General features: G+C 41.2%; 1 protein-coding gene across 18 annotated transcripts in view; it reads right to left on the bottom strand.

Moving 5' to 3' along the window:
- The window catches only part of syne1b (spectrin repeat containing, nuclear envelope 1b), a 105,928-nt gene that overhangs the window by 36,715 nt on the left and 50,222 nt on the right, over positions 1–18,991 (bottom strand). For 17 of the 18 annotated variants that reach the window (XM_032547532.1, XM_032547541.1, XM_032547535.1 and 14 more), the window contains 31 exons: positions 18,561–18,878; positions 18,194–18,349; positions 16,922–17,092; positions 16,480–16,806; positions 16,235–16,387; positions 15,165–15,332; positions 14,867–15,049; positions 14,608–14,754; positions 14,385–14,510; positions 13,570–13,746; positions 13,191–13,456; positions 10,133–12,293; positions 9,154–9,491; positions 8,063–8,207; positions 7,525–7,743; positions 7,171–7,439; positions 6,875–7,040; positions 5,737–5,892; positions 5,495–5,647; positions 5,205–5,387; positions 4,680–4,817; positions 4,347–4,532; positions 4,141–4,263; positions 3,884–4,066; positions 3,597–3,740; positions 3,286–3,474; positions 2,939–3,079; positions 2,581–2,694; positions 2,121–2,282; positions 1,085–1,279; positions 708–884 (listed from right to left, as the gene is read on the bottom strand). In XM_032547532.1, coding sequence (XP_032403423.1) covers positions 708–884; positions 1,085–1,279; positions 2,121–2,282; positions 2,581–2,694; positions 2,939–3,079; positions 3,286–3,474; positions 3,597–3,740; positions 3,884–4,066; positions 4,141–4,263; positions 4,347–4,532; positions 4,680–4,817; positions 5,205–5,387; positions 5,495–5,647; positions 5,737–5,892; positions 6,875–7,040; positions 7,171–7,439; positions 7,525–7,743; positions 8,063–8,207; positions 9,154–9,491; positions 10,133–12,293; positions 13,191–13,456; positions 13,570–13,746; positions 14,385–14,510; positions 14,608–14,754; positions 14,867–15,049; positions 15,165–15,332; positions 16,235–16,387; positions 16,480–16,806; positions 16,922–17,092; positions 18,194–18,349; positions 18,561–18,878 — 7,734 coding nt within the window. The remainder of the gene's footprint in view (positions 1–707; positions 885–1,084; positions 1,280–2,120; positions 2,283–2,580; positions 2,695–2,938; positions 3,080–3,285; positions 3,475–3,596; positions 3,741–3,883; positions 4,067–4,140; positions 4,264–4,346; positions 4,533–4,679; positions 4,818–5,204; positions 5,388–5,494; positions 5,648–5,736; positions 5,893–6,874; positions 7,041–7,170; positions 7,440–7,524; positions 7,744–8,062; positions 8,208–9,153; positions 9,492–10,132; positions 12,294–13,190; positions 13,457–13,569; positions 13,747–14,384; positions 14,511–14,607; positions 14,755–14,866; positions 15,050–15,164; positions 15,333–16,234; positions 16,388–16,479; positions 16,807–16,921; positions 17,093–18,193; positions 18,350–18,560; positions 18,879–18,991) is intronic. The other variant, XM_032547544.1, reaches the window with a different exon arrangement.

The raw sequence follows: 18,991 nt of genomic DNA, 5'->3' as shown, positions 1-18,991 counted from the left end.
GCAGTTTTACTCCTTTAAGTATGTGCTAAATCAACAGTTACTGACATGGCACGAGGAGATACAATTTTTAAAATTCTGTTAAAATCTAATTCTAAAGTATACTTTGAATGAACCTTCTTAAATTTATAGTTTGCAGAACCATGTTTGGCTGCAAAAATAGCCGCATGTTTTGGGGGAAAGAGATGTTCGGTGCAGAAGAGATTGCTCTTTATTTAGCTGCATCCATCTACCTCCAGCTTTCCTTTTACTGCAGAAGAAAAGCCTCCCCGCATCATAATGCTGCCATCATCTTGTTTGTTAGTGAAGACTGGATTTTTATGCGATTTTGCCTCACAAAGATCAATTTTTGTTTCATCTGACCAGAACAAGGCATTTTTCCCATATTATAAGTTAAAATGTCTTGTTCCACCAGCAGATTATTTCACCTATAGTTAGTACTTTTTCATCAAGATTAAGGAATCACTTACTTAAAAAAAAGGTCATATGTCTTTCTTAAAAGTTACTCATAATTTAGTTTTGTCTTTTTTACAGAATACTAAAATATTTGCACTACAAAATAAACCAAAAATACTTGGTAAGATTTTAAGTTTTTGCAGTGTGCTCAGTTTGTTAGGATCAATTCTGCTTATAGCTAGAAGCCATTTCTAGTTGAAAATTCATTTAATTGTTATTAATGTGCATTTTTAAGACAACTCTCAAGTGCCTACCTGGCATTCTGTAAGCTGGTGGTTTTCATCGGCCTCCTCTGCAGGTCTAGTGTCGAGGACGCACATTACAGCGCCGCGCGTTCTAGTCAGCCACTGATCCAGTTCGTCTGCGTCAGTGTAATAGGACTGCAAAGCTTCTTCCTGACGCTGACCCTCCAGACGGTCTGTGGCCCGTTCCTGTAACAAGACAGATCAAATTGAATTTGCTAAAAAAGTGATTGAAATCTGTCGCAAATATTGTGTGTTCAGTTTTTATGTCTGTTTAAGAATTGAAGCTGGGATTTTTGTATATTTCTGACTTCTAAATTGTTTGTGTTAGTAATGGCAACAAAATATTACGACTTCCCTCATGCATGTCTGCATGGAGACAAACGTACCTCCAGTAGTTGTTGTTTCCCTGAAGCTTTCATATGGATGGTGGCCATCCTCTCAGCCAGCACAGCGAGTGAAGACTGCATGGCAAGCTGGTCGGCCAAATCCGAGTCCACAGCATCGGCAGCAATGTCCTCTGTGAAGCCCGCCTGCAGCCTGTCGATTTCTCCCTGGACACTGTGAATCTCCTGGATGAGATCCTGAACACAACAACAGAAAGAGTAGAAAAAGATTTTCTTTAAGTCTGTTTTCTTGAAAACGTCTCATCCGATTTAGTTTTATGGAATGGATATGTTGTATTGTTCCAAATATGCCATCAAACACCAAAAAGTGTCACAAAAATAAAAAGTAATGCTTGTTTTTTAAAAAACAAAGTATATGAGAAGAGAGCTGCGTTTTTCACAGTATGAAAAAGTAATCTCTTAGGAACAACGAGGATACAAAGACTGAAATGACATTCAGGTGAGGAATCACTTCCTCCCTGCCTCTGGGCAAGGCACATAACCACATGTTGTCTACCAATATGTCTATCAGTGTATTAATGTTTGTGCGTTTGTCAGTGCAAACAGGTGAATGCGTCTCAAATGCTTTGAGTGGTTAATACTACTAGAAAAATGTTGCATAAAATGAGTCAATTTACCATTTTAATAGCAGCAAGTGATGGCTAATGTATGCTGATGTCAGAATTCAAGGTAAAATAACAAATAAAAACGAGAGAAACACAGGAGGATCTGAAATAAGGAGTGAAAACTGGGAGGTGTGAGTATTGACTGAAGGCAGGGATTGATGGAGGACAGGTTTAAAAGGGGAGGCAAGTGAGGGAATGGCTTAAAATATTATAACCCAAACACTTAAAATAATGTTAATGTAAAACAGAAATTCAATCTGAACCACAGGAACATTAACATCAGTTAAAATGTGATTTTATGACTGTGATCCAGGGTTATTTCCACCAAATGCTCATTGCTTCACTGTAACCTTACAGGCTAAAAAGCTCCACAAAGATATTCGTAATGGAAGAAGTGTATTTACAACACTCACCTCATGGGCCTTCATGCTGCTGTCTGGGCTTTTGTCCGCCTCCAATGGCTCACTGAGCTTGGACTCCAGTGTTTCCATTTTAGAGGAGATTGACTGGAGCGAACCTTGGTAATGCTGCTGCTTTTCCAAAGCCTCGTACAAGGATCTCTGCTTCTCACTTATCTGTGTGTCAGTGAGTATTAACACACAGACGGTCAATTTGGGAAGTCATTAACATCAGTAGTAATAAAACTGTTAATAAACCAGACTTCCAAGAAGCTTACATTATGATTAACTATCTTGCTAAGATCAATTTTAATATGATGAAATCTAGTGGCTAGAAAAAAAAATTGCTGCACACCCCAACATATTAATTCAAAGTTGTCATATTCTAAAACGCTAGGATTTAATGAACCCATGTTGCTGATTAAATAAAATACCAAGCTAATTAGAAGTGCGACAATTTGTACTTTTCACATACCACATTCTTTAAAGTCTCCCATGAGCGCTGTAGGTCGTCTAAGTTCGCCACAGACTCAAATGTTGGGTCGTATAATTCCTGAACTGGAGCTCTGGTGAGGGTTCCCCGTCCAAGCTGCAGAAAACAACAAACAAACACATTACTACTCAGGATAAACCTGCAAAGTGAAATCAATGTCAGTGGCCGAGTTCTGTTTTTGTTTTTTTTATTTACTGCATTTATTACACGAAAACAGTGAAAACAGTGCTCAACAGTTATACTACACACAGTTCACAGGAAAGAGAGTTGAGCATAAAGATATTTCAGTTATTTGGTGTTAGGAAACCTGGCAGAATTAAGAGCAGAGGAGGGTAGAAACCTTGGTGATAGGGCCTTCAGTGTGAGAGACAGGAGAAGGAGAACGGCACAAAGGAGAGGAGGAGACCTCGCTGTTGGTGCCCTCCTCCCCAGACTCCTCAGTGACAGGGGACAACAGAGTGTGACAACGGCCAGCCGTCATCTGACAGATTATGTGAGAAACAATAGAAGACGTGTGAGGTTTTTAGGAGAATATTAATCAGGATGTTTAGTTTTTTTATTATTAAAACAACAGAAGAACTTCATAGGCTGATGAATTGAGAGCCAAATGAAAAGAGAATCAAAGAATCAACATTGCATAACAAAACCTAATTTCTTCAGTTTGGAAATTGGATAATATTCTCTTACAACTACAGATTGTCCTGAAGATTTCCTGGACTTTTCTTCATCCAGGTCCTCCAGCCCCTCAGGCAGTCCTTCCACGTCACTCACAGTCAGCAGCATGGTGGCATGCTTGGCCTTCACTGCCAGCATCTTGCATTTTGAGTTCAGTGAAGCTATTTGCTCTTGGTAGCCTTTGATCTGCTGAGCGAGTTCCTAAACAAACAAAAAAAGTAAAAATTAAGAAAATGTGCAAGCATTTTCTTAATTTATTTACATTCAGGGTTTTTCAATTATTCCCCAGCATGTGGGTTATAGATAGAATGAAGAGGTTTCACCTCATGGTGCAGAATCTGGGCTTGCAGCTCCTGAATATTACTGGTGGGGATCGGTCGGTCCTGAATGACCCGATGTGCTTCCTCTATCAGCCCCTGCAGATCTCTCACCTCCTGTTCATATTGCTCATACTGAACCACCGCCTCCTGGACAGCAACCATACAGAATTTGTATTTGTAATAACAGTTCTAGATAGAATGCTTATATATACACTGCTACATTAGCAGACTCATTTTCTCGTTTATGTGTGCTAAAACAAACTCATGCTGGCAGAACTGTACTGTAGCACCTGTAGTATGTTGCACTGCTGTATTGCCACGTGCTGCAGCTGACTAGCTTCTTGCTGCAGACGAAGAGCTGTGCGACAAATAGCCAGGTTGGGCATCACCTCCTCTGGGACCTGCAGGGCGCTCTGGCACAGCTGCACCGCCTGCACCTGCTGCTTGAAGCTCTCCATGTCGGCCAGCAGCCGCTGCAAACCCAGAAAAAGTTTTATGATGCCAGCAAAGAGAACATGGTGAATTAAAAAGCGACTGAAGAAGGCACCTGTCTCTGAGTGAGTTGCTCTTTGAGGCTCTGCCGGGCTAACTCCGGTGACGTCAGCGTGGCTTGAACCTGCTCCAGAGCAACATGCAGGGCCTTGACTTCAAACTCCAGAGCTTCCATACTCTAAAATAACACATGTAAAGATTAATCTAAAATGTGGAATTTTTCTACCAAACAAAAACCCCAAAACACCATTTTTACTGCACCTTGTGTCCGTCTTGGAGGCTTTGCAATCGAGTCTTGATGCTTTGCTGCAGCTCATCGGTGTGTCTGCTGAGTTCACACACCTCCTGGCTCATGGACTCAACCTGCAGCACCTCAGACAGAAGATCTACTTTCTCTGCCATAAACTCCAGATCGCTGTGGAGCTCTCGAGACTCACGGAAAACAGCCTGAGCACAAGGGTGACAAAATTATTAGTCAGTCTTTCCTGCTTTATAAAAGTATGTGTCAAAGTGGCCGTAAACTCCTACAGGATATCTATCTAATAATGCAAAAACAAAACTCAGTCGATGAAACGTCAAAATTGCTCTGCTCACCTGATACATCCGTATTTGCTCCTGCAGGTGAACAGAGGAGTTCCAGATGATGTTTGCTCTCACCAGGCTCTTAGCTTTCTCTGACCACCTCACTATGAAGTCCAGCATCTCATTATACTCATCTAAATAGCAGACAGCCTAAACAGTCAACAACAGATATTTTTAATAACCTTGTGTGCGTATTAGCATAAGGATTTACAAAGGTATTCATGAGCCTTGACTCTTTCGTGTTATGAGGTTACAACCACAAACTTACTGGGTTTTTAGGTGATAGACCAACATAAAGTAGTCTGTATTTGTGAAGTGGAAGGAAAAAGACTCAGTTTTCCACATTTTTAAATAAAAAAAAAAATCACTCTATTTTTTTTATTTAAAATGATTCGATCCGAAATAAGGACTGCTCTATATATCATACAACCTCAACACAATGCACTAATGTTTGTAGTAGTAACCTTTACAAGGCACAGTACGGCGGTTGGAGAGCACTGTCTTTTCTAAGTTAGAAGAACAATAAAAAACGCAAACCTTTTTGAGCCAATTGTTCCTACAGTCTGCTAATCGAGTTGTATGATGATGCATCTCTGACAGCTTGTTTATAGCATCACTGAGCTGCTTGGCCAGGAGGGGGTTTCTGCGGCCGAACTCTTGCACAGCAGTATCCAGTTCTGCCAATGTGCGGCCGCAGGAGTCCAAATCTTCAAAAAGACTCTGAGGACAAAATTCAATCCTTTGTTGTTAAGGGCAAGGCAAATCATATTTCAGAGTAATACATGTTAACTTGACCAACAAGCAGAGAAAGAGCAAACAAAACCTACCTTGACCTCTTCTTTGGCATGGTCGACATCAGGAGATTTCTCCTTAAACTTATTTGAGATCGTCTTCAATTTGTCTGACATCCCGTGAATTCTGGAGCTGAAGTCCTCCTTTATTTCTCTAGTTCTCTGATATTCTCTCTCTTTACATAGAACCTGGAACATCAGACAAAACGACATAAAAATAAGGTTAGAAAACCAGAACAATTTTCTGAGCTGAGTATTTCTTGTGAGGTCTGATTTACCTGATCTTCAATCGCCCCGAGTGCAAGAGAGACCTCAGCTAGTTGCATAGAGATTTCAGATGGGAGGATGGTGTAAAGGTCCAGGTACTTGCTCTGCTGTTGTTCGGCTAACTTGTCCACATTCTGCCGATAATTAATTACTTCCCCATGTACAATCTACACAGAATAAAAGAACAATTTAAAAGAAAAAACAGCAGTACATATACATCGATGTTCGCAGCTTCCACTTTCCATACTTTGATTCAAGGAACACATTATGTGATGCAAACATCAGTTAAATTAAAATAAACTTCAGTATGTTTGTATGATGCAAATATCTTGATAAAGAAATTAACCAAAGCATTGACTGGTGACCAAAATTTGACAATATTCAACCTGATCAACCCTGAAATTTAAAACATTCAATCTGCACCAATTAACAAATACACCAAAGAGCCATAGGGCTGCAGTAACAGCAACACTCTTCGGTGTGAATGCTATTACTGAAGGAAGAATAATCAGATTTAACTATTTACACCCTCAGTGGAGTGTTGGGAAAAAGAAAGTCAAAGGAAGAACGGCAATACAGTATAAGAAACTATTTAAAATGCTCCTGAATTCTTTAGGTCATGAATACTGTTTATATATTATATATAGCTCCTACAGGCTCCAAAAAGCAAGAGAGAGCAAGACTTTTAACAAATAACAGGAAGGCTACAATAGCAAAGTTACTATGTTTTATCTTTTTGGGCTTCCAGTCTTTGTCTGCTAGGGAACTTTGAAAACTCAGGGTGAAAATAAGATGATACGTTCTCTAAGCAATATACAAGAGGACAGATGTTTACAGTTATTGATGCTAACTGCGCCAATTGCTAATACAAAATGCTAAAGAAAACTTGTGCAATGACTTATAATAAAAACCGTCTAAATTTTTTACCGTAACCTGTTTTTAAGCAACTCCGCTCATACAAGCAGTATGACTTTATATACAGTCATGGCTGGAAGAATAAAAAATGTTTAGCTCTTCAGCAGAAAGTAGATTTATCTATAATTTATATCAGCAGGCCAAAGCTGTACAGACAATGAGGGATTAGGAATCAGTCAGAAAATTCTTATAGGTGCATCTCCAGAAAAAAAAACAAAAAAACAATAGACACACCTCAAGTTCCTGCAACAGAGAATCAATATCTGGGGTGGGATTGAGAAGAAGCTCTCTGGTCTCCTGGATCCAGGCTTTCACCACTCCAAGCTCCTTCTCCACTTCCTCCCTTTCCCTGAGCTCCTGAGCTGCCTGGGCCCGCTTGGTTCTCGACTGTGTCAAAAGGCTGCAGGCAAATGTCAAAATAAATATTCAACAGCATCTTTTACCAAATGCATGTACTTATTTTATAAAGCCATTTGTAAGACAAAAAAACTCAGATTCAGAGCAACACTAACTCTGGTCAGACTTGTTACCTTTCCATTTGGTCTTGGACCGCCCTGATTTCTCTTAAGCTAGGCAGCTCGTCTTGATCTGCTGTTGGTGAAGGCACCTCCACGTCGTGCAGCAGACTGAGCGCGTACTGGCGCAGCAGCATGAGGGACGAGAGTTCCCGCTCCAGGTCTTGGCTCAGCAAGTCATGCTGATCCAGCAGAGACTGCAGAGTGGCTTTGGACGCCTTTTCCACAGCGCTGTCAGGGAAACGGCTCTGGAGCTCCTCACATACCGCTCGTACTTTCGCCATCTATAATAAAACAGACATTTTGTATAACAAAGTTTTGTTTTTGGTTAAATTTTCAAGATCTTTTGCCTTCAAGCTGTAATATTGCCTTTTCTCTGAATGTTCTCCACTCCTGGGCTGTGTCCTCAAGTACTCTTTCCTGTCCCCTTGCTACGCTGCGCAGGCGCGTCCAGCGCTGCCACACGGTGGTCATGGAGCGACTGATGGTGGCCTTACTGGCGTCACTCCCCACCAGCTCCAGCTGAGCAGCTTGTTCTTCTAAACCACTCAGCTTCTCTTGAAACCCGTTCACAAGTGACACCAGGGACTAAAAAACAAACAGAGATTTATTAACACATTCAGTGTCATTATCAGTATTTATATAGATTTACTGTATGTTTTTTCTTTACCTTTTGTCAAGTTGCAACAACAAACTTGAATGTATTTTAATTAGGATTTTATCAACACAAATAATTACCTTTTAAAGTGAGCTAAATACAAATGCACACTACAGTTTTCAGATTTGTATTTCTAAAAATCATTTTCTTTCAAACCACAACTTTATGTTGAGTTTTGAAATATTGCTGTAAAAATGTGAATCAGTTCAAAGGGTTATTAATATATTTGCAAGGCAACACGATGCATACCCTGTGACTACAGAGCTTGTCTTCAGCCTCTTGGTTTGTGGCCGCCTTGGCTGTAGAAAATTCTGTGAGCTTCTTTTCGGCTTCGTTCATTAACTCAATGACAGTCTGTCTCGCTTCCTGGAACGACTTCCACTGGGCCACACAGCTGAGAAAAGAATAATTAATTAGATTCCAATGATCTTACGAAACGTGTGGATCCACATTAGCAGACCATGTTTTGGGACTGTGCAGGTCCCAAAACATGGACAGTCCCAAAACTGTCCAGATCAGATGCACATACTGTTCGGATGTGATGAACACAATTATACAGAAATTAAAGATAAACTTGCATATTGACTTCCAGATCATCTATATGAGAAAACCAGTCATTACAACTAATGAAACTAAATAGATGTATTCTGCAGATGTCCTTTAAATTAAGGCCAAAGACCCACTTATTTGGAGTTGCCTTTAGTAAGAGGAACATTGATCAACAAATTTTTGTTGCTTGATGATTCTGACGATGACATTTGACAAAATCTCATGTTTATTACTTGTTTCATAATTGGTGACTACAATATTTTTATGATGTAAAAAACTTCAAACTGCCTTGTTTCTGAAAATGAGCTATAGATAGATAGATAGATAGATAGATAGATAGATAGATAGATAGATAGATAGATAGATAGATAGATAGATAGCATTTATTGTCATTGAACAGAATTCAACGAAATTTCCATTGCAGCTCCCGTGCAAAAGGTCAAATATATACAGTATAAATAAGCAAACACACAATAATAATAATAACAATATATACAACTAAATTAACTAAAGGCACTCAACCACACCAAAGAAGTAGCAGCAGGTCCAATTATGGCAAAGTACAGATGATGTGACAGTGCAAAGTGCAGAACAATATGACTGTGTGGGGGTGGGGGATATGTATGTGTGACTGCGAGGTTATGATATGTGTGGGAGGGGGGGCGGCAGGGAGTAATGGCTCTGACGGCTGTGGGGAAGAAACTGTTTCTCAGTCTATTTGTTGTAGTACAAATGTAACTTATACTTTTGATAGTTAATGAATATAATCATCATTGCCTTGTAAATCCTACCTGTGCAGAACATCTCGGTGACACTGGAGCTGATCTCGAACCTCTACTCCTCTCTGCTTCGCCGACTCCACGCTCACTCTTAGCTGCTCTTTCGCTGTGGGGTTCACCACGTTCTCCAGCTGAGGGAGGAGCGTCTGCAGCTCCTCCAGATGGATGAGAAACTCCTGCTCCGTTGACATGATATCCACCTGCTGCCGCAGACACTCCTCGTAGTTCTCGACGTCCACTCCCAAGCTAGCTTGTTGAAGGAAAGAGACGGCATCCTCCAGCCATTCGCAGGCTGACTGCATCCTGAAGTGATACTTCTGACACAGAACCAAGGCTTCCTCCAAAGTAATCTTCACATAAAGCCAAAGAGAAAAGACAAACAGATTAGTGTTGATCTAATAACTTTCAGTAAAAGCCAGTTACATTATTCTGCTTTTTATTTCAGTGGTGTAAAGACTTGACAGGACTTTAAACTTCACAATATCTCTTCATTTCCTCACATTCAAGACATTATATTGTCAGCACAGCTAGATTTACTATTTTCTCCACTGTTTGTTCAAGGAAAGCATCAATAAATAGCAATAAATTTGAAAATACAGTTAAGGATTTTCCTCAGCGTACTATAAGCCTGGTGGGTCACCAGGCTTTACTTGTGCCCCCACCAGGCTTAGCATTGTTAATTTATTAGTTTTTTTTAATGATTGCCTATTTGAAGACTTTATAGTTGGTGTCCTAAAGACACCAGTCACAAATGGGAGTGTTTTTCAAGAGCGTTATTTGTGTTTGTGTGGCTACAATTGCTGTGACACACAGTCACAGTCATACAGTTACCTAAAAAAGAAATAATAAATAGTTCTTATCACAATAATAACACAAAATATCGTGACAAAACTTGAAGTCCATATCGCTCGCCCCTAAGACAGTAAACAGTGTGGCAGCAGCGTATCAAGTTGAGAATTAAGAGTTTGTGGTTAAGTCAAAATTATCCCACCTGTTTGGCACTCAGGGCTTTTTGGACGTCTGCTTGTAATTTTGCCATTTCTTCGAGGCTCATATCGACATGAGCAGGGACCAGCTCATTGGCACTAATGTACTCCTGCTTCTCCTGGCTACTGAGAGCGGCCACTATTCTGAGTCTGGACTGCACCTCCTCCTGTAAGATCTGCTGTTTTCTGATTTCCTCTTGCACTTTCTCCACTCTGACATCAACAATGACAGCACAGCTGAGTTCGTCCCGGATCTGCTGCAACCAGTCCAGCGTCCTCTTCATCTCCGTCTCAAAGTCTTTGCTTTGGATGAACCTGGTCTCGCATTCCTCGATCAGTTCGCCCACTGCGGCCTGTAGCGATCGCAGCTCATCCTGCCACAAAATGACCTGCTCTTTGGATGCGTCGTGAGCTGCTTGGTCCACACGGGGCGCTAGAGAGTCCATCTGCTCCATTAGCCTCGACAAGTGGGAGTTGGCGCTCTGGAGGCTTCCCGCCAGGGCATGGTAGTTTTTCAGCCTCTCTTCTGCAGACTGAGTCTCCGCGTTCACTTTCACCAGTTGCTCTTTTGTGGCCTTCAACTGGGAGTCCACCTGCATAGCCATCGCCTTGTGGTCCTCGAAAGACTCTAAGGTTTCATCAAGATGCTCGACTTTCTGTTCGACCAGCCTCTTTAGCCCGTTGTACAAGCTCACAAGCTGAGTCATTTCTTCTGGCCGCCAAGGTTGCCCCGTGCTACGAAAGCCCTCTTTCTTCTGATTCAGCTCGCTCACAGCCAGACCAAGGTTGCCGAGATCCGCCAGAATTGCTTTGTAATCGCTCTGCAAAATGACAACGTCCTCCGTTTGAAGGCCGACGGGTTGAGTCCCCAGGTTGTTGAACTGGTCCTCGAGTTCTTTCAGGGCTTTGTGGGTGACGTCTATGAAGGACGTGTACTCGTTCCTGGTGAGAATGGCCTGCTGGATTTTCTCCTGTTTCTCTTTGGCCAGAGCCAATATGCTGTTGTACTGCTGAGGGAGGGTGTTGAGTTTTTCATCCAAATAGCAGTGGTCTACTTCGTTGAGAGTGGGCAGTATCTCTTGGCCCGCTCTCTGCACAATCAGGAGAAGGTTCTCATACTCGACGGCTTGCTCGATTATCTGCTGGTACTTTGATCGCTGCGCTTGCAGTTCAGCGTCTCCCACCATTAGGTTTATTTCAGGGAACGTGACAATGTCGGCTTGCTTCAACCACTGGCAGATTTTCTCCAAGTCGGTCTTGAAATACTTTCTCGAGACGAGTACTTTTTCGAGCTCTTGTAGCTTCTGGCCGCATCTGTGCAAAGTTCTGTCGAAGATATTTTGTAACTCCTGCAACTTTGTGAGAATCTCATTCCTTTCCTCGTCGCTGGCTTCCCTCATCAGGTCTCTCCCCTGAGACCACAGGGAGGTCAGCTCACTCTGATAGGCTTTCAGGCTGCTTTGGATGTTCCTGCACGTTCTCACCTGCTTAGCCAGGTCGTCAGGTAACAAAGCAATGTATTCTTCTGCCTGGGCCTTCTTCTCGTTCTGCTGAACCCAGGAAATGGACTGATTGACGGCCATTAGGAACTGCGTCCTCTCCGTAAAAGCCTTGCTGAGGTGTTTTCTCCGCTGCACCACTTTGACGCTCAGAGACTCCACCTCCGACTGCGTGTCGGAAATCAGCTGTTGCAGGTGCTGGCGCTCGCTGAGGCCCAGCCGCGGCAGCACCCTGTCTGCGTCAGCCATGGCCTGAGCCAGGAGGAGCTGCTTTGCCTCCAGCTCGCTGCAGATGCTGAGGTGGTCGAACAGGAAACTCTGGGCCAGTTCGGGCGGTGGGCTCATTTTCATGGCTTCGGACAGGGCAGGCTGCTGCTCCTCCGCCCAGTCCCGAGCCTCTCTCAGACGAGCCTCCACTTGGCCCATGTCCTCGAGGGTCACCATGGAGTCCTGGATCTTTCTTTCGATCAGATGTTGCATCTGAGACCACCGTTGTTCGAAGTGACTGATTTGCTCTTTCACTAGCTCCTTGTCGTCCAAGTTTAAATGTTGGATGACTTTCTGTTTCTGCTCTTTAAGGTTCTCCAGGGCTCCTTTTTGTTGCTCCAGAGTCACAGCGAGTTTTCTTAGTGCCTCCAAATGTTGAGACGAACTTTCAGCGTCGGTTCTGTGGCAATAAAAAATGAACAATTCATTGCACATTTGTTAAACATTTGTTCACATGGAAGCAACAAACTGATGTTTATCTTTTTTCTTTTGAGGTTTCACCCTTAACTAACAGACCGAACGTATTGGTGACGATTTGCAGACGATGTACCGTAATTCCGCCACATTTTGCACCATCTGAAAAATTTCAACGGTTTCTGAAAGGGGAGATGTTGCGCTTTCCAGCCAACATCGGGTTATTACGGTAATTTCGCCCCTCCCAAAGCAGGGAGTCAAATTAATCTGAGGAACACTTTTCTAGATGGTAGATTGCGAAAATAACTTGCTAGATATTGAAAGTTCCAGTTGTTATGGAGAAATGGGCAAATATACATTTACTCACAGGACATTTAAAGAGCTACGTACAATTAAAATAAGCAAAAATATCCAGGTGGATATTTGAAACTTAGGTCTAAAATTGTTAAACTTCTAAGGATTTAGAAACAGACTTTTACACTATGTGGATACATTTACAATCTGGAAATACACACAGACTGATGTTAGCGTTAGCAATGCTAACTTTGCAAATCACTAAAAAAAGTGATAGAAACTGCTAAAAACTGTCACCATGAAATATTCCTGAATTTAAAGTACTAGTCCTATTTTATAGGTCTGCACTGTGTTATTGCACTGAAGCACCCACATTATAGATTATGTAATTTTGCTTCTGTTTAAGAATAATATATATATGAAGTATTTTATAGTAGCTTATATAACACCATGATAAAAAGACCCATCATAAAAGTAAATGTAGAAAATTAAGGATGAAAGCCAAAAAACTGCATCTATAATTTAACACATTTGATTATATCACTAATTAATTTTACTGATTAGAGGTTTGCCTTATGTTCAAACCCACCTTGCCAGATTGTCCCACTCTTTGGACACCTGCTCAAACAGCTCCTCCACTGCAGTGATGCAGTCATGGTAATCTTTGGATCTCTGCAGATCCTCCTCTCTTTGGGCCTGGAGCTTGTTCGCCTGGTGGCAGAGCTCAAGCCAAGAGTGGCTAAGACGATCAAGTTCTGCGTGTTCTGCAGTGTCCTGGCCACCAATCAGTCTGCTCACAGTCTCTGTCATTTTAGTGAGGGTGCTCTGTTTGGACTGCAGTTGCTGGCAGCACTCCTGAGACACAGGCAATAGAACTAGTGATTAAATGTCTCCTCTCACACCAAAGGCTAATACACAGAAAAAAGGTGCAAAGTCAATGTGATGATTCTGGTGATGCTTGTACCCACCTGGGCTTGTAACAACATGTTTTGAGCAATCTTAGTCTCCAGCTCTGCTGGTCTTCTAGAGAGGCTGAGAAGCTGCTGCTCCATGTCCTGGAACAAGCCTGTTAGATCTTGTTTCTGTTCTTTGATCTCCCTCCAGCTTTCTGAAAGTTCTTGTGCGGTAGACATCCTTTCTTCTATCTGCACACATAGAAACCACGACTTTAGTACTTATAACTCATTATCCTCTTGTAATTTGCACACAACCACAGACAGGTGTCACATTCACGACACGTTTCTCTGAGTAGCTATACTGACTTCGTCCTGTGGATTTAATCAAGCCCAAAATTTCAGATTTAGATTTTAATCTGTCCGACATGTTTCTTCGGAGTGAAAGTAGTATTAATGTTTTGAAATGACAGAGATATTGTGGAGGGAGTTAAGAATTAGGGTGATGGTCCCTCCAACCTCAGAGACTCATTATAATAGAGAGATGTTGACATACCAGTGGAAGCATGCAAAAAGCTGATAAGATGGCTTAGACTGCTGTAATAAAATTATAGGCTTTTTCATTACTAAGAAGGAAAAACATCATTTTTAAAATGTAATCTTTGTTAAAATGCAAATAGAGGGATATGCTCATTTTTTAATGACATTCCTTGTTGATTTATTTAATCTATTGTGTGACTCCTGTCACTTCCTGTCAGAAACAAAGTTCTTAAAAGTAACTTAAAATCTTAATTTAAAAAGGTATAAAGTATTTATTATTTATATCAACAATCCTGATTTCAAGTAAAGTACACACGTTACGCATGGAATAAAGCAAGGACAACACTGACCATGAGCTTGATCTGCTGGACCTCAGCAGCTGCAACTCTCACTGCATCATGAGACAGGTCGCACACAGAACACACCAGGTCCAGATATGTGCTGGCTTGCTCCTGAAGAGCTCTGTAGTGCTTCACCTGTGTGAGTAACATTAGGTAATAGAAATAAATTTGAAAAATAAATGAAGTACGCAATCACAATTTGAAATTTCAAATCCTGCGTGACATTAAGCACCTGCTTCAGAGCTTCCTGAAGTCCGGTTGGCCCCTGATCATTGAGCTGAAGCTCTTCTTGCACAGTCAAGAACCAGGTTTGGCATTGTTGCAAAGTATCCTGATGACTGACATATTTTTGCAACTCCCGGTCCAAACTCAGGTAGACCTATTAAAAGAGGATGATCAGAACCTAACGAACTAAATATAGCTAAAAGAAAATAGTTTGTACCAGCTTTTTCTACTGCAAAGATGAATACTTGTGTTTATCTGTGACTCACACGCTGGGCAGTGCTGCAGATGGCAGAGTAGCTGTCTCTTGTTCCCTGTAGGTGGGCCTGGACTTGCTGACTAATCTTAGCTTGAACTTGCGCTTGTTCTGTGCAGCCGGCTATAAGACCTTCTCCTTTCTGCTTCAAGCTGGTAAGGCGCTCCTCAAAACTGGCTATTTCCTCCATCATGGCCTAAAACATTCACACAAACAGAAGGGAAGGTGAGTAATTCCATATTTTCAGTTCAAATAGCAACAGAATAAAATGTAAAAACTGATTGTGATGTAAACACTATGGAGATGCTCACCTTGTGTCGGGCGAGTTGCTGAGTTGCCATCTCCATGTTTCCAGTTTGCATTGAGTCTGAGTTCACAAGCCTGCTGGACATCTGTAACAACCATTTTTCAACTTCCTGCAGCTCGCTGTTGTAATCTTCGTGCTCTTTTACCCACTCCACAAGGCTCTGCACATGTTTCTACAACAAGCACAAATAAGAATTAGATGCACATTTTTGAATATATTGTGGATTTCCTCTAATCCACATTTTCTCTAACCTTACCAATGTCTGAAAAAATTTTCCTTAGTAAGTGGCAGAGAAACCACCCTTGGATATTTGACCAGAACGACATGAGGAATATTTGGTTGTTCCAATTTAAGTTTGATCCAATTTACTAAATGAAAATGATGCCTTAACACATACAAACTGGCTTTAAATGGGATCAACATCAAGCATCTGTGTAATGGACTTCACCTTAAACTTATGGAGAATGTATGAAATGTACCTTTTATGTGCTTTGGGCCCATTATTAATTATTTTTATCTATTTTCTTCCTATATTATTTTGTATAGACTTTAGTTGAATGATTCTTTGTTGAGATATTTTGGAGTTTGGATAATTTCTTTTTTTTTTTTTGGTAATTTGATTACATTAATTTGTGGCGCTGTTGGCCTGCCTATAAGTAGGCTGGGTTTCGACATATGTGGGAGATCCGCCCTTCCGTTCGCTCCACCACCACCGAGGATGCGTCCTGAAGGGGTGCGCGCACGTCTCCAGTAACATACCCATATCAACCGAAAAGCTATGTTTGTGGCAGAAAACCGAACAATAAAAATGAGCTCTACCAATTCTGATAACTAGAGTACTTAATTATAAAGCCAGATTTATGCTGGTAACTTGCTGATAGCAACAAAAAAAAGCATGGATTCTCTGCAATTTGCTCAGGAACATTAAACCAAATATCAATAAGGTCATTTGTATATTCTTTAGTCTGTAAAATGTACAATTATGAACTAGTGAAGATTAGAAACAATGAACTCAAGTTTGTGCAACCAGTTCTTGTTTCAAAAATTAACTGAACTTGTTTATCATGTGCATACCTTGGCTGCCAAACAAAGGTCTTCATAATCAGCCTGTAACTTTTTCATGTTTTCACTGATGGTCGGGTCGCTAAACGAATTGAGGAGAGCCTCTCCTTTCTCAATGACACACTTCACAGCTGGCTCATGGGAATCTACTGTCTGCTGAACAGTCTGAATAAATGAGAAGAAAGTGAAACATTGAATCCATTTTTTGCAGAAAAAAAGAGAGAAAGAAATCACAATTTAGCTGAAGAAAAACTTGCCTTATATTTTGCCAACTGAGCTTTTTTCTGGTAGAGTTCGGCTTTTGGTTCTAAACTTGACGCTAAAAAGTTCTTTGTCTCCTTCACCCACTGGGCTTGGGTTTTGTATTTATCCATGAAGTCCTTGGAGAGTGAAATGTATTTCTCAAGGGAGCTGTGCTCTGTGCGTAGAGAAGTCGTTAACTCCTCAAGCTGAAAGAGTTGAATGTCCACTTCCTCCCTGAGCTGATCTGCCTCAGGCTCTTCCAAGAAAGCCATGGCATGCTCCGTCTTTTCCCTCGTCGCCTTCAGGTAAGTGTGACCCTGCTCCATGTCACCCTGAAGAGTCTGAAGTGACATAAAATGTTGTTGCTAAACAATATTTGTGCATAGTTTAGAGTGATACTACGAAGTCTAGTTTAGATAAAGAAATGGAATGTGCACACTGCGTTGAAAACTTTACCTCAAGTTTCTTCATCTTTCTCTCTAAAGCAAAGCGGTCAACTACATCAACACTAATAGCTACGGTGCTGAAGTTATTCTGAGCAGTGCTGAGCCACTCTGAGAATGTGGTGAAGACACACTGTGCTTCTTCTATCGAAGACACCTCCTCCTGGAGCTGTTTGATCGTCTCCTGTATTATAAACGACAAAATAGGAAAATCAGTTGTGGTTAAAATAGGAGATGCCTAACCGAAAAAATTTAATTTACAGAAACTATGTTTATGTTTCCCACAGTGTGTTATAAGTCTGGCTTAGCATCGTTTATTTATTTTAGTTTTTTCTTAATTATTGCCTTTTTTAAGACTTCATAGTTGGTGTTTAGGTATTAACATTCCAGTCTTCCAATAACACACAGCTATCAAGCGATATTTTCAAATTTCCTGTCAACTTTAAACATTTTTTAACTCAAAAACCTGTTGCCTGGCTGGATGACTACCCCAGTGCCCCGAGCACCGAGCTTAGCAAGTTTCCTGGGGGAAACACTGTCTATACACAATGCCTGATGAATGATTTTTAATTTGTTATGTATTTTATTTAGGGGTGATAGAGTAATGAGGGCTACATGCAAATGCAAATCATACTTTTAAGATCTTTAATTTCTAAAAACGTTCCATGTTGCATTATCTTTCCGATTTTCACTGGCTGTTGGTGGGATTTTTCAAGTCAAATACTCTTAGATGTGATGATCTGATAAAAATACACAAATGATATACAGAGAAACACACAACCTGCTGGCTGGAAACACAAATATTCTGTTTGAAAACATCTTCAAACAGAGACACACACTGGATATAGAGGCTGAAATATGATCCATCAACAAGACAAGATGATCAGATGAGGGCAGTTTTGACTTTGAGGTAGTGGTAGTTTCGTCACACCCCATTTTGAACATATTGAGTTGTTACACTATAAATAATATGAAATCTTTGTTGATTGTATATCCTGTCATACCTTTTTGTTTATTTTATTCGTTCATTTTCCAGTCATGTTTGAAATAAACCAACAAATTTTATTTGTATTATTTTTGTATGAATTATCCACTACTCTCTACTTAATATTCCAATAAAATACAACAATATTTTGTGGCTTAAAGTAACAAAAGTTTAAAGTGATATGAAAACATTTGTTTCTTTGTTTATTTCTATAGAACAAAGCCAACAAGTGCAGACAATGTGGTTAAATGAAACAGATTAGATGAATTTTAGAGTTATTTTGTAATTAGCTACTATTACCAGTAAGTGCAGGAGCAGGGCATGGTAGCGGACTGTGATCTGGGTGGCTCTGGTACTGATCCGACTGCTAATGTGGGTTTCATCCAGAACCTGCTGAGCCAAAAGAGTAAGGCCCTCCATTTCCTCTTGATAAACAAGGACTTCTTCCTGCCAGCTCTAAAAAAAAGGAGGGAATATAATTACTGTAGGGATTTATGCTTCAATTCTAACACAGATTTTTAAAACTCAGGATAAACCAGTTTGTCATTCAGCAAATGTAAAACAGGAGAGTCGCAATCAGCCCAAACTCACTGTATCATAAGAAAAGCATTCCATGCTGGATTCAATATAAGAATGGAACATTACAAGTTCCCATCCGTTTACCGACCTTCACCATCTGTAGCTGAGCGCTCTTCGTGGCTCGATCGGACCGCCGATTGGAGCGCAGTTGCGCTTTGGTTTCCATGCCTTTCAGCCAGCTGTCGAGGCGCTGGAACTTCTGCTCCATCTGTCGAAGTTTGGCCAGGGCACTGTTCAGCTGAGCGCGGGTGTCGGCCAGCTGTGCCTGATAAAGCCTCCACTCCTGCTGGAGCGTCTCCAGTGCCCGGTCCTCTATCTGAGGCAGACCCCAGGGGACGACCAGTTCCCGGCTCAGCAACAAGGTGTTCAGCAGAGCCTGACCTTCTGTGCAGTGTAGCTGCAGTTCCTGGAATTAAACGGTTCCCGTTGATCACTCTCATCATTTCCCTTTTTTTTTCAATTAAATGCAGTTTCTTGCTACATGAATGAGTGTTCGTTATCATGCATATCAAGCTTACT

This window comes from Xiphophorus hellerii, chromosome 19, assembly GCF_003331165.1.
Source record: "Xiphophorus hellerii strain 12219 chromosome 19, Xiphophorus_hellerii-4.1, whole genome shotgun sequence".
In the NCBI taxonomy this organism is placed as follows: domain Eukaryota; kingdom Metazoa; phylum Chordata; class Actinopteri; order Cyprinodontiformes; family Poeciliidae; genus Xiphophorus; species Xiphophorus hellerii.
This window is presented reverse-complemented; position numbering and strand designations above follow the sequence as displayed.